The sequence below is a fragment of the Equus przewalskii genome, chromosome 6 (genome assembly GCF_037783145.1).
Source record: "Equus przewalskii isolate Varuska chromosome 6, EquPr2, whole genome shotgun sequence".
NCBI lineage: Eukaryota > Metazoa > Chordata > Mammalia > Perissodactyla > Equidae > Equus > Equus przewalskii.
The window spans coordinates 35,848,042-35,862,628 of record NC_091836.1 but is presented as its reverse complement, the minus strand read 5'-3'; the positions used below and the strand labels follow the sequence as shown (position 1 = coordinate 35,862,628).

General features: G+C 55.2%; 1 protein-coding gene and 1 long non-coding RNA gene across 3 annotated transcripts in view; one reads left to right on the top strand and one right to left on the bottom strand.

The window, feature by feature from the left end:
• KIRREL3 (kirre like nephrin family adhesion molecule 3) overlaps positions 1 to 14,587 on the top strand; it is a 535,312-nt gene that overhangs the window by 481,879 nt on the left and 38,846 nt on the right. For both annotated transcript variants that reach the window (XM_008517084.2, XM_008517083.2), the window contains exon 6: positions 8,401 to 8,558. In XM_008517084.2, coding sequence (XP_008515306.1) covers positions 8,401 to 8,558 — 158 coding nt within the window. The remainder of the gene's footprint in view (positions 1 to 8,400; positions 8,559 to 14,587) is intronic.
• On the bottom strand, positions 6,300 to 14,242 carry LOC139084108 (uncharacterized). Its single transcript, XR_011541418.1, has 3 exons — positions 14,107 to 14,242; positions 9,664 to 9,733; positions 6,300 to 6,430 (listed from the first exon to the last, which is right to left on the bottom strand). It is a non-coding gene; the product is annotated as an uncharacterized lncRNA (long non-coding RNA).

Genomic DNA, 14,587 nt, shown 5'->3' with positions numbered 1-14,587 from the left:
AAAATACAGGACCCAGGATTTGAATCCAAGCTGCCTGACCTTCAAGTTAGCCAAGCAAAGGGAACCGGACAATTGGGGAAGAGAGGCTTATTCCAGGAATGGCAGGTGATTCTTGTCCACAAGAAGAATTTGAGTTAAAAAGTGATGAAAAGTGAGACTCAGGAGGTCGGCAGGAGCGAAGAATTTCAGACATTTTATCAAGATCGCAGTAGGGGACCTTTGAAAGATCTGAAACAAAGGAACCCTCGATGTTCAGCAAACAGGGAGTGAATGAATGATTGAGTGGATGGATGAACGACCAGACTTTGTAAAGCTCACCCCGGGACAGGGTGGAGGATGGGGAGTGGGTGTTAGGTTTACAATCCAAAGAAGAAATGGTGAGGGCCTGTGCCAGGAAAACTGTTGGGAATGGAAAGGGAGAGACAAATTTGAAAGATATTTCAGAGAATTAACCAGGCTGGTTAGCAACAGGAGATGAGGAAGAGTGGAGTCCAGACGTGCAGATTTCTGGCTGCAGTGATCGAAGCCCCAAAATATGGAGTATGCGTGTTTGGGGTTTACCAGCACAGATGTTGATTGAGTCCCCAGGAAAGCCAGGAGCTTCTCCGGGGACAGTGTGTGGAATGACATGTGCCAGGCAAGAGCAAACCCCAGGGAGGACCAACAGGTAAGGGTGGGAAGAAGACAGAAAATAACAGCCAGACGACGGGAGAAAACAGAAGAGGATCCTGGAGACCACCTTAGAATCTATCTAGTCTCATTTTCCTCTTAGTACTTAACACGCAACATCGTATTATATATTTATTCACGTATAGTCTGTCTCTCCCACTAGAATAAGAACTCCACTGGGGCAGGAGCTTTGTATCCACAGTTCTCAGAACAGGGCTTGGCGCACAGTGGGCCCTGGCGCATTAATTCATCTTCTGAGTGAGCGCGGAGCTAGCGCTGAGAAGCAGGTCCGCAAAAACCGGCACATCCCCAGTCCCATCTTTACATTCTGCAGTTCTGCACTTTGGCCAGTGGGTGGCGCAGCCATGTGCGTGAGGCTGCGGGTTACACGTTGCCCAGAACCTGAAAACAGGGCAGTTCACAAAAGCGAGCAGTGAGTGGATCTAAGCATAAACATCATTTGTCCACCTGCTTAGCAGACATCTGTCAAACACCAACCGCGAGCCAGGTCCATGCTTCCTCGAGCGCTCTGAAATCAGGTTGGGCTGAGGGGGTGCGAGGTCTGAACGCCCCTGGCACAGATGGAGCCTGCCCCTTTATGGGACAAAGGATCAGGATGAGGGCGGAGGGTTGGTGTAAAGGGCCCTGCAGGACTGTTGCAGCTTCAGGGCAGGTCCGTGAGCTCTCTAACTCTAGCGGAACGTATTCTGGGGTCAAACAAACCTGGATTTAAATTCCAGCTCTCCCACTTCCCTGCTGTGTTGGCTTAGCCAATATTGGCCCTTTCTTAGCCTCAATTTCCTAATCTGTCAAATGGAGATCCTAATAGTACCTGCTTCGAAGGATACTGAGAATAAAACAAGAGGCCCTTGGCACAGTGCCTTTCACAAAGCAGGAATATTATTCTTAAATAATTAAGAAAAATTAAATATTCTTAAAAATCGAACATAACCAATATTCGTATAGCTCTTTACAAAGCTATCTCAGCATTTGTTATATCATTAAGATAATTCTCATAATAACCCTGCAGATTTCTTTATTACCCACTTCCACGATAAGAGGACTATGGTTGTCAGATTATATAACTTGCCCACAATCCTACAGCTCGTAAAGTAATGGACTCAAGCCAGGTTTGGCTGAGCAAACAATCTGTGTTGTCCCCAGCGTGGCAGGAGCTATGCCAGGTGGTGAGGCTCACGGGTGGATAAGGTTGCAGTCTAGGGGAGGGCCAGCACATGCAGACCATTCCCAGAGGATGGGTTAGATATTGAGACAGACGGATGCCCGGACGGCTATGGGACCATAGACAAAAGTTACTTGGCCCAACTGGGAGATTCCAGAAAGGCCTCATAGACTGGCAGCCCCTTAGCTAAGTCTTGAAGGCTGAGTAAGAGTGAGCCAGGAAAAGAAGGGGAAAGAGAACTCCACATTCCATGCTAAAGAAATCCCATATGCAAAGGAATCTGTCATGAAACAAGAGCACTAACTTCAAATCCCACGTCCAGTGAGCAGTACGTGCCTTCTCCAACCTAACTCAGAAGTCACCGAGGGAGCCAGCGAAGGGCCCCTCTGTGTGCTCTCCTTGTCCAATGAGCCTTTCCCTCAAAGCACTCATTAGTTTGTAATTATTCCTTGGGGCTCTCTAGAGCAGTGCTCCTCAAACACTGATGTACATACAAATTATCTGGGGTCTTTCTTCAGTGCCGATTCTGGTTCCGGCGGTCCTGAGGCAGAGCACCAGTGGCTGCATTTCTAACAAGCTCCCAGGTGATGTGGCTGCTGCAGGTGCATCCCGGGCACACGCTCTGAGTAACAGAGGTCTCCCATCAGCTTCAAGAGGGCAGGCCGTGTCTGGCTTTACTCAGCCGTGATATGCACAGACTGGGACATGGAAGAGGCTGAGCGGGAGAAACGGAAGGAGGAATGTCGGAGGGAAGAATGGAATGCGGCTGTGCAGGACTGCCCCCGGGACACTGGACGAAGGAGGATTCCAGGTGTGAGGGCTGCTGATTAGGATGAGCCCAGAGGCCCCTGGGTGTCCTCCCTCTGCTCCAGTCAGCTCTCCCAGCATGAACACAGCCCTCTCTCTGGCCCTGCCTGAGTCCTGGGGCCGCAGCAGAACAGTGATGCCTAAAAGCAAAGAAACACAATGCCGGCAACAGACATCCACCCCCTGGCTCAGCCAGGTGTCTCTGAGCTGTCCCCATGCTCAGCCTGCAGCCTTCTCCCCAGCCTGTGATCCAGCCAATCAGACTGGGGTCCCTCCTCCACCAAGAGGACGGGTGTCGCCGAGAAGGCAGCTGAGAGCTACCCCAACAGCCGCCACAACCCCCCCAGCCCAGGCACCCCCTCTCCAGAGCCAGCAGGAAGCAGCCCATCCCCAGTGTCACACCATGAAGAGTTTCTGCACAGTTGTCCCAGCAAGCAAGGAGACTTCTCCCCTTTGCCCACCCCCACAAGGCTCACTCATCCGCCACCCCCAATTCTACGCACCCCCCCACACACAGAATAAAGAGTGCTGACCTCCGCAGCAGATGCCCATGACAGAGCCCTCACCCAGGGGGTCTTTCATTTATCCAGTCAACAAATACTGACTGAGCACCTGCTGTATGCAGGTGCTGATCTAGACACAGCCATACTGCAGGGCCAAGACACGTCATTCTTGTTGTCAGGGACCCTCTTTCTAGTAAGGGGAGACAGACAATAAATGAACTCAGTGATGAAGAAAACCAAGTGAGGGGCTGTAGTGGAGAGGAATTGAAGGGTTGTTATATAGGGTAGCCAGGCCTTACTGAGGATGTGACATTTAAGCGGTGCCTCATTGACAGGAAGAAGCCAGCAAGGCAAGGACGCAGAAAAGACTTTCCAAAAGAGAGAAGGGTGAGGTTCAGGGCCCGGTGCCAGGAATGAGCTTGGCTTATTGGCACACAGAAAGGCCGCGGGCAGCACAGGCAGGGAGGCGGGACCGGAGGAACTCAGGTCCCCGAGGCAGACCCCTCCCGAGCCCAAGGTGCAGGTGCTTGTGGGGAATGGAGAGGAGTTCAAAAGACATTCCAGGTAGAATGCGGAGCCCCTGGAGGGTTTGAAGCAGAGGAGCGGCAGGATCAGATTCAAGTTGTTAAACAGACCACTCGCCAGCTTTGTGGAGAATGCACTGTGCGTGAGTTGAACACAGTCCCGCCCTCCAAAGAGCTCAGCATCTGCGCGGGGCTCCATCATGTGCTGGGAGCAGGCAGATGGCCCAGCTGACCTCTGCACCTCTCTGGTGCCTCTGGCCCTGGGCAGTATAACCTTCCGTATCAGTGCTGCTGAGCTGTGTCAGCCAACGCGCCCCGGTCAGCCATCATTGGAGACCCACCAGCTGGCTGATGGAGTGTCTGAGGAATCCCGGAAGCACAGCCAGGGCCCACTTGGGTGACCAGGTGGACTTTGGAGGAAGCCCCCACAGTGCTGCCCGTGGCCTGGCACCAAAAGGATTTTCCCAGCCTGTCCAGGCGAGCGTGGCCAACGGCAAACCAAGACCAAGGAGTCAAGTGAGCCTGACGCTGTAAATCACTGGGCACAGAAGCAGCAAGCAAGTCGACCAGCAACTCTGGAATGGGACGGAAACCCTCTGACCCAGCTCCACTCTGCCCTCTGTCCAGCTGATGTCCCATGCGAAATAAAGTCAGATGATCACCCCCAGCATATACTCTAGTCCAGAAGGCCAAGGCCTTCTGATCTGGGGAGCACTTCTCAGAGACAGCCACGGAGCTGGGTGGTGGTTCCATACAGCGTTTAGCTGCAGAATCCCTGGTTTCCATAAACTGGTGTAAAGAACCTTATTACATAAATAGGTGGAAGCTTTACCTCCCTGGTGGAGCCAGGATGCGCTTCCCAAACCCACTCCTATCCTCCCTCACTGGTAGCTTTGGGCAGCCACTTGTCTTCTCTGGCCTCAGTTTCCTTCTCTCTCAGTGCAGGACTGGACTGTGTCTCCCTGCCCCACCTCTCCACACGAGCCCCTAGCGCTTGGCCGCAGGGCTCAGAGAAAGTCCTCAGGGGCCCCCCAACACAGGGAGAGAGACGGGTGCCCCCACATCACCCTCCCAGATGTGGGACAGTCTGTAGGGCTGGTGATGGGGAGGGGCAGAGCAAGGAGGCAGGCCCCCAGCCGCCTGCCTGAGTCCTGGATGACAGGAGAGTAGACTGCACATGGCCGCCACCCCTGCGATGGAGGATAATTCGCGCCGTCTGTCCCTTTCATGAGCAGAACCCCAGGTTCCCACTCATGCCAGCCCCTGTCTGAGGCTGGCTGTGGCCTCCTGGGGCCGGCGCCCAGCTCTGGGGACCCGCTCTGTCTGGGAGCCTCTCAGATCTTCCCAGGCTTCAGTCACTCAACAGTTAATGCATTTTTCCTGACTGACAACAAGCACAACAAGCAAAACAGTCAACTATTTTTATCTCCGGATTAATCACAAAAGGCTCACGCTTCCACCTTCCCTGTGATTAAAAATTAGGAGACCAAGCTCTATGTTGGTTGAGGATAATAACCAATCCTGTGAGGGGGATGGATGAATAATGCATCTCCAGGCTCCGGTGCTCCAGACTCTCTCCCCTCCCGGCTGCCCCAGCCCAGGGCCGGTCTGAATGTGTAGGTAATGAGTTGCCCCCCTTCCATTGGAACTACAGCTGCCAAGGGCGACTGCTGATTTCTATTCAGCCCACTGGCCCCCAAACATCCTTCCTCCTCACCCACCCCCTCCCCACACACCCCGGCCCGTCCGCACCCTGCTACCCCATCTGGTGCGCACCGAGGCGGAGGCCAATCAATAATGCATAGCTACATGAATAACCGGCACCATAACCACTTATTTGGGAAGATGTAATCAGGACCCATTCTGAGGGTGGATGTCTGTGTGTGTGCATGTGTGTGCGCCTGGGCACACGCAGCACAGTCCCACAGACCTCCCCTCATCTGCGCTCCCTCTAATCCAATATTCCAAAACACAGCCCTGGAGAGGCGGGAAGGAAGGGCCTGGCCTGCACTGTGTGTGGTTTTGGGAGAGGCCTCCTCTGTCTCCACTGCGAGCACAGCACGTCACGCCACGGAGCCAAGGCCTAGAGACGGTTCTCAAACTTGGTCATACACTGGAACCCTCTGGGGAGCTTTACAAACTCCCGGTGCTCAGGGTCCACCTGCAGAGGCTGGGACAGAGCTGGGCAGGGTGTGGCCAGCCAACAGGATTTTTAGAACCTCCCCAAGAAGGTGGTAGTAGGCAGCCAAGGGTGAGAACCGCTGTTTGAGACCCAACAAATGTCAGTGCCAGAGAAACTTTCCAGACCCCCCTGCTGCACTTTCACATTTTACGTCTGAGGAAATAAACCAGGAGAAGGGACTGCCTTCGCAGGTTGCCCTCTGATTGAGGCACGGTCCACAATCCGGCACCACTTGGCTCATCACTAGGGAGGCCATGGAGACAAGGATTTGCTGTTGTCAGTGCCGCTGAGCAGATCCCAACTCTAGCAGCCCAGTGGACTGCAGAGCAGAACCCTGCCTGGTCTTTTTGCTCCATCCTCTCACCTTTCGGCGCTGTATCAGACAATGCTCCGCTATTCATAGGGTTTTCATGGTCAAGTTTTTCAAAAGTGGGTGGACAGGCCCTTTTTCCTAATGGGACAAGCACGGCCAGGCATTTATTCTATTCCTGAAGCTTCAAACGGTTCTTTCCAACACTCCTGCTCTGGGCAAGCTCAGCCGGAGCACCTCCACCCTGGGCACCTGGTGGAGAAAAAGCGACAGGATGAAGAAGGAGGAAGCGCCGGCCTCAGCCCTGCCTGCCTAGCAAGTGGCCTGGCCCACTGCACGCAGACAAAATTCCCCTCATCAGCAACTGTCAGCCCACCCCCATTTATGGAAAGCCCTCATTAGCCTCCCTTTTGCTCTCCGGCCACACCCACACCAAGGAGGCCTCTGGCACTAATGAGGGGGTAAGGGGTGGGTGGGGTGGGGACTGTCTCTATCGTCCAGCCCACACCCACCATCTGCCTGAGCCCAGGCCCCCTGGCAGGCAGGGCAGGGTTGGATGAGGCCAACTTCCTCCCTGGGCCAGGAGCGGGCAGAGTCCTGGAGCTGGTGAGAGCATCTTGGAAGGCTGAGGGTTTGTTTTTCCTCAGAAAGTAGAAACGGAGGTTGGCACTCACTGGACGGGAGTTCTGAACTAGGCCTCCTGGAGCCCGGGAGCGGGGGCAGAGCCACCAGCTGGAGGTGCACTGCTTTGGGTCCTTACCTGGCCCCAGAGCCTCCTGGAGTTTCCTGAGACGCCAGGGTACACCAGGAGAGTGGCAGCAGGGGGCGACCCTGGGCTGTGCAGCTCCTAGGGCGGGACTAGCCTGGAGCTGTCCAGAGCTGCTGCATCTGTCTTCCCCCAGCCCACGACCACAGGAGCTTGCACAGGGCCTGGGTGCCAGGATGGACCTTCTCTGGCAATGAGGCAAAGAAGGCCCTTTGCGCCAGGACCCCAACTTGTCACTCAATTACCCCTTCCTCCATTGACTGAGCAAACATGTGGCTCAGCCCTCCCCAGACCTCCAGAACTGACTGACCCAGCCCCTCCCTGGGCGGGGTAAGACTATGGATTCCTCAGGTGGTCTCCGGGGAGCCCTGCCCCATCTCTGGTTTGTCCAAGAAGGAGAGGCAGGGAGCAGCAGAGGCCTGAGACCCTCGATGTCCACAAGCACGAACATCAGAATACACTCTGTGACCTTAGGCCTGCCACTTAACTTCTCTGGGCCTCTTCTCCAAACGACGGTCATCTGCCACTGTCATTGCCCATCTTGCTTCCCATGGTCATCATGGGGGTCAAAGGGGTGACTCCATTGGAGATGCAAATGTTTATGGAGCTTCTGTCAGGCACCAGGTTCTCCACTGGGTGCTGTGGGAGTCAGGCTCCCCACGGGGGACATCCCTCTCCTCCTGGCTCTCCGCACCTCTCAGCAAGAGCCCGGAGTCTCAGACCAGCTATGTGAATGTAGTGGAAGTGTGAGAACCAGGACGGGAGACACTCTCGCTGGCTCTGGGAGGAGGGGCTGGGGCGCTCTGGAGGAAGGAAGTGCTAAGGAGATGAAGGGTTCACAGCCCCTGAAACCTTGTCCCAGCCTTGAAAAGTTGCCTGCCACCTGTCCCCTGCGAGGGAAGGGGCTGACCTGTGGCTCCATGCATCAGAGAACCTGGCTTCCAGTCCTGGCTCTGCCACTCATTTGCTGTGTGACCTTGAGCAAGTCACTTAATCCAGCTGAGCCTTAGTTTCCAGGTCTGTGCAATTAGGATAATGATACTGTTTACCTCACAAGATCGTTGTGAGGATTAAAGTAGACAACACATGTGACTGTGCTTTGTTTAAAAGTAAATATATAAAGTTAAAAAGAAAGGAATATGGCTGTTATTTCCGAGCTAGCTCTGCTTCCTGATCTGTGAAACGAGGCTAATGATGCCCGCCCTGTCCCCTCACAGGCTCGTCGTGAGCAGCAGATGAGAGGGCGACATGAACATCCTCTGCAAATAAACACGCAGTGCATATGTCAGGGATTATTGCTAATGTTGCTACTGTTACAATACAAGGGGATTACACATTTTATTAAAGTATGATAATTATTGTTTGTCATTGGCTCCATAAAATCCGCCCAGCCCAGCCTGCCAGCCCCGCTGGAGGGGAGGTGCCCTCACTGAACTCTCGACTCCTGTCCCCGCAGTGCCGCCCGACGACCCCGTCATCCTGGGGGGGCCTGTGATCAGCCTGCGGGCGGGAGACCCCCTCAACCTCACCTGCCACGCAGACAACGCCAAGCCTGCGGCCTCCATCATCTGGCTGCGGAAGGGAGAGGTCATCAACGGGGCCACCTACTCCAAGGTGAGGCCTGGGGGCGGCCTGGGGAGGGGCTGGCTCTCTCTAGGGCATGTCTCTCTGTCGCTTTGCTTCTCACTCTGTTTCTCTGTCTCTGTCTGTCTTTTTCTCTCTCTGTCACTTCCTCTCTCGTGCTACGGCTCCGTTTATCTGACCTTTTCTGTCTCTCTCACTGTAACTGTCTCTCTCTCTCTCGCTCTTTCCTGGGGTCATTGCTGGGCTTGGTGGGGACCCTAGGAGCAGAGGAGGAGATACAGGGGCAGAAGTGGCCTGGGGTTGCCAGATAAAACACAGGATGCCCAGTTAAATTGGAATTTCAGATTAACAACAAGTAACTTTTTAGTATATATAAGTAGGCCCAAATATTGCGTGGGGCATACTTATGGGTCATACGTATACTAAAATATTATTCATTGTTTATCTGAAATTTAAATTTAACTGACTGTCCTGCATTTTTATCTGCTAAATCTGGCCACCTTTCCAGGGCTGTCAGGTAAGGCTGTTTAGGTTCTTCCTGCCCATGGTGCCTGGCTCAGGGGACAGGGAGGGAAATCCAGCCCGTTATCCTTCACCGAGCCCTGCGCCCTGCTGTGCCTACCCGTAGGGGCACTTTTCTCTAATCCACACAAACTACCACAAGCTGGAAGTGCCTGGACTGGCCCCTGCATTAGTCGTGTTTCTTCTTTTCTATATTTTATGGTGCTTTGACATCCTGAGGCCTTGCAGAAAAGGAGGGACTTCCCCCTCCCAGGGTTGGCTAATTCCTGGAGACAGCAAACACCATGCTGAGAACACACTTGATATGTGAACCAAACAATCCTAGGTCCATACCCTCACTACCCTCTTGCATCAGGCTCCTGTAGTCCCAGACACTAACCTCTGCCCTAAATCACCCAAGGCCAGGTACTGGATAACCAGAGGTCTCCCCCATAGCCCAGAGCCTGCCAAAATGATTCAAACTATCCAATCCAAGCCTGTTCAGCTGCTTACCCTGCCTTCATTCATTCTTTCCCACAAAACCACGATAAAGGCTCGCACCCACACTTTCCCTCCCTCCCTCTGCCTCCTGACTGACCCTGGTGCATCCCTCTCTGGCCCCATGTGGCCCCACCTCTTCAGAACTGTGTGTAACAAACTCCTTTCAGTGGCGGTCATCTCCTGCTCTGTTGGCCTCACCATACCTGAATAAAAACAAAATCCCAGACACATTTTAAAACAGCCCCCACCAAACTCCACTCAAGGAGACTGAAGAGACTCCCAAACAGGGTGTATGTGCCACAGAGCATTTAAAGATGAATGGGACCTCGGAGGATAGCCCGTCCAGCTCCTTTGATCTGCAGACAGAAAACCAAGGCCTGACAAGCGAAGTGACTGCCCTTCTCAGCTGACCAGCAGGCAGGAGCTGCGGCCTCATGACGCCCAGGCCCTGGCCCTTCCTCTGCTGCTCTCAGGATGGCCTCAGACAGACAGGCAGCTGCTCAGAAGCTGTATCAGGGCCGAGGGCAGGCCAGCACCCCAGGCTCTGGCACTGAAGGTCCAGACCTCCAGAACCCCGGCTGTCCTCTCCCAGTGGCTCTCCTTGGCCTCGGAGAGTGGGGAGCTACATGGCCTGCTCCCCACACCCACCCCACCACCAGCTTTCTTCCTGGGTCCTGGAAAGACAAGCAAGGCTTTCACCATCAGTGGAGGATATGAGGCAGGACTGTCCCTTCTCGGAGGGTGTGCCCTTCCTGTCCAAAGCTGACCACCTGCCAAGGAGTCAGCCCCAGGGCTGCCAATCAAGGCCTGGATCCCTGACCCCACACAGAGCCTGGTACCAGAACCCAGGACAAATACTATCTCTCAGGGGTAAGTCTACCCAGAAAGAAGCTGCCAATTGAGAGAGAAATCCCTCAGTCATGGCCTGGGCTGGAGCCACCCTGTTGTGTTACGAAATACAAAAATATGACCCACTAAATGTATCATCCCAACAAGGATGAAAAGACAGAAAAGGGTATTTCTCCCAGGCTGGGCATCTGTCCAGTTCCTCCCTGAAGCAGGGCCAGCCTGGCCCCTGCCAAGGCTTATTTCCCACAGAAGAAATGCCCCCCTCTCAGGTGAGAGAGAGCTCGGAGTCAGCCTGCTGGACCTGTCCAGGGGCCATCTTGCCCCCAGCGTGCTGTCCTCGTCCACATGGGGAAGGTGCCACAGAGAGCCTGGCACGCTGCTGTCGAAGCCCAGAGCAGGGCAGCCATGCTCCACCCTCGGCCCCCACCCGGTCCACCCCTGCCGCCTGTGAGGGAATGCGGCGCCTGGCAGCGGGGCCTGCCTCCAGTCCCTGCTCTGTGGAACCTCAGGAAGGTCATTCACTGGGCCTCAGTTTCCTCGTCTGTAAAACAAAGGGGCTGGATTACACAGTCTGTCTTAATCTGCCGGGGCTGCCATAACCAAATACGACAGACAGGGGCTTAAACAGCAGACACTTATTTCTCACAGTCCTGGAGGCTACAAGTCCAAGATCAAGGTGTCAGCAGGGTTGGTGTCTGGTGCCACCTCTCTTCCTGACTTGCAGACAGCCACATTCTCGCTGTCTCCTCCCTGTGTGCAGAGAGAAAGACTGTGACCTCTGGTGACTCTTCCTCTTCTTATAAGGACACCAGTCCCATTGGATTAGGGCCCCACCCTTATGACCTCATTTAACCTTAATTACCTCTTTAAAGGCCCCATCTCCAAATACATCACATTGGGGGTCAGGGCTTCACCATACGAATTCCGTGGGAACACAATTCAGTCCACAACAGCTGCCTGCCAGCCCCGACAAGCTGCAAACCTGTGACTTGGAGGACTTGGAGAAGGGCGGGTGGTCTGGCAGTGCTCCTCCGAGCCTGCCCTTTGCTGTCCTGTCCCCAGGACTGCGAGGACCATTAACAGAGGCTCTGCTGGTGTCCTGAAGGCAGAGTAGCCCCACACAGGCCGTGCATGGGGAGGGGCCGGGCCATGAACCGCTGACAGAGAGAGAGGGACAGAGAGCCAGAAGGAGAGAGCACACAGGTGCACACACAGTCCAGCGGAGTTTGAGGTCCGGAAAAGACCCTGCAGGGCAGCCCTCAGTCTTTGTCACATGGTGCGTGGTTAAGCCTGTGGGCCCAGGAGCTGGGCAGCTTCAATTAGAATCCAGGCTCTGCTGCCTTCTAGCTCTGTGATGGCGGGCAAGCTACCTAACCTTGTGCCTGAGTGTCACCGTCTGTACCACGGGAGCAGCAACAGCACCTGCCTCAGAGGATGATTGTGAGGCCTGACCGAGAAGAGTGCCTGGCAGAGTGAGCTCGCAATAAGCACAGCTGTTAGGGCCACTGCATGTCCCTCACTCAGTCCTCACGGGCCCCAGCGTCCACCTTGCCATCCACGTGTCCTAGTTGAGAATGTCGTGTCACAGCAGAGCAGGCCCCATGGCTCTAGAGACCTGTGTTCAAACGTGAGCTCCATCACATATTATGGAACTTAACCTCTGCCTCAGTTTCCCCAGCTGCAAAACAGGTTGATAATAACCATGGGCACCTGTTAGGATGCTCTGAGACTGAAAAGGAAGTATACGTTGAGACCACTGTGTGTGGAGGGGAGTCAGGCCTTCATAAATGTTAGCTGCTATTCTTGGGTCCCTCCTCCCAGAGCCCTGCCTCACCCACCCCAGGGCTCCCTCCCCAGAGGTGACACAGCAGCCCTGGCTTTGTAGCTTTGTAGAACATTCTTTCTGCTGTTCCACTGTGTGGCCAGCAGGGGAAGGAGGAGCTGGTAGGACTGAGGACAGCCAGGCCCTTTCCCTGGAGGAGAACCAGGAAGAGCAGGCACCTCTGGCCAATCAGCCAGCACAGGCTGGTGGTGCCTCTCCTTGAACACGGTCACCAGAGCGCCTGGAGCCAGCGTGCTTGCTGAGTGCCTGGGGCACCCAGCGGGTGTAGAAACCTGGGAGCCAGTGGCAAGGCCTCTCCCCAAGTCCTCTGTTCCTGGACACCAGCCTCAGGCCATCTTCTCTGGGACTGGCACCAGCATGGAGGCCACAGGCGATTCACTTGGAAAGCCAGCAAATACACAAACCAGGAGAGGCAGGACAGGTTGTGAAGAGGAAGGAAGAGAGGATAGGCTGAGCCCAGAGAGAAGTCTTTCCTGCGAGCCAGCCCCCTGCTCCATCTGCTACTTCCCAGCAGCTGCCAGGTGGGGGTGAGGCCTGGACCCTGGTGTGGGGCGTAGACAGGAGGTTGCTTGGTCGTGGAATGCACAGTCATGTACATATCTACCTTGAAGCCCCTGACCCTCCAGCCTCACCTCTCTGCTTCCTCCATCTTCAAGCTGCTGCCTGCCCAAGGGGACGCCCACCCACCACCAGGACCAACGGCCTCATTAGGGCCCATGCTAAGAGGAGCTCTGAACAACACCCCTCGGGGCCCTCACTGGGGCCCAGCCCCTCCATGGGCCCCTCCACTGTGCACTCGCTCCCCACCAGTCACCCCAGCACCTCCCCATCCCAGCTGTCTATCTTAGGGGCCTAAGGCTCTATTCAGTGTGGTAGCCGCCACTCACTCTGGCCTCCTTTGTGAAGGGCATCCCCTCTGGCCCCAGGGCACAAGACTGGTGGTTCCAGAACGGCACAGTGCAGTTCTCCACCTTCTCTTATATCCCTTATGCAACTCACATGACAACAGGCCTTAATGGATTCCCCAGGCAGCTATAAAAAGGGGAAGCAGAGAGACGATAAAAAAAAAAAAAGGACACAGCAGGTGGGGGAGGTGAGTGGTGGAGGGGAGAGAGAAGAGGCCTTGTTGCCAGGCAATCAGTCCTCTCCAAAGGCCTTTCCAAACTGTTTGCATATCAATAAACTTCCCATATTTAGCACCAGGGTTGGGGCACCCACCCACTGCATTCCCTCTGAACCTCCAACCTCCCTCCCCTGTGGTCCCTGGCACAGGCAACACCAGGGCTCCCACCTCTTGGGGCTCAGCCTGGCTCTCTACTGCTCAACTGAGGCCCTAGGGGCTTTGGAAAGAGCGGAGCAGCCACTGCTGCCCACACTGGACAATGGAACAGAGTGCATTACGTCCGCGGCCAGCCCAGCCTCGCAGGCCACTGCCCATTGAATGCCAAGTACCTGCTCTCCCTTGGTGGGCAGGAGCTGGGTGCACAGACAGGAAGCAGCACAGGGACAGGCAGGGTTTAGAGAAGAGCCCCAGGCCTCACTCAGCCCCTGGAACAGTTGGGAATGCTCCCTGGAAGCCGTTAGTGGACGGAAGCCCATGGACATGCACACAGGTGGAGGAAGGCTCCTGCTCGGGCACACACTCCTGTGCACGTGAGGCATATGCACCCTGCCCCTGGTCACGTCTGCACAAACCAGTAGGCTGGGTCCTAGTGGACCCACAGGAGCTGCCATCAGGGTCACATGGGGTGGCCTAGGCAACTTGGAGGCTGAGATCTGGCAGCACACTAGTGCCCTGGTGGACCAAACTGGAGGGAGGGCTGCCCCAGGCCCAGAAGGTGGTGGCCCCAGAAAGGAGTGACTCGCCATTAATAATCCACTTACCCTCCTGAGCTGATTTGCATGCTAATGGAGGTTTCTGAAGCCGGAGGTGGGGGAGCTGGGGCCCCCAGTGTGTCCCCAGAGCTAGGTTCAGTGAAGGGAAGACAGAGAGGAGGAGCTGGGAGGGGAAGGGAAGTGGGGCTGTGACAGGAATCAGCAAATGATAGAGTGTTCCACCTGGCCAGTACCTTCAAGGCCACAAAGTCCAAAGGTTTCATTTGCATATGAGGAAAAGGGAGATTTATAAGAGAGGAATGAAGGAGAAGAAAAGACAAAGAAGAAAAATAAGGAAGAAGGAAGTGACAGGCTAAGCAAGGAATGAGGAAGGGAGAAAAACTAGGTGAGACGGCAGGCCAAGCGCTGGCAAGCAGACAGGCCCCCCTCAGCCAAGGCCAGCTCTTCCCCCTGCGGGCTCGCCTCCCTCCCCAGGAGCATCCTAGCCCCGCACCTGCCACCCCAGCTGGGGCCCCTCGGGCTGGGGCCA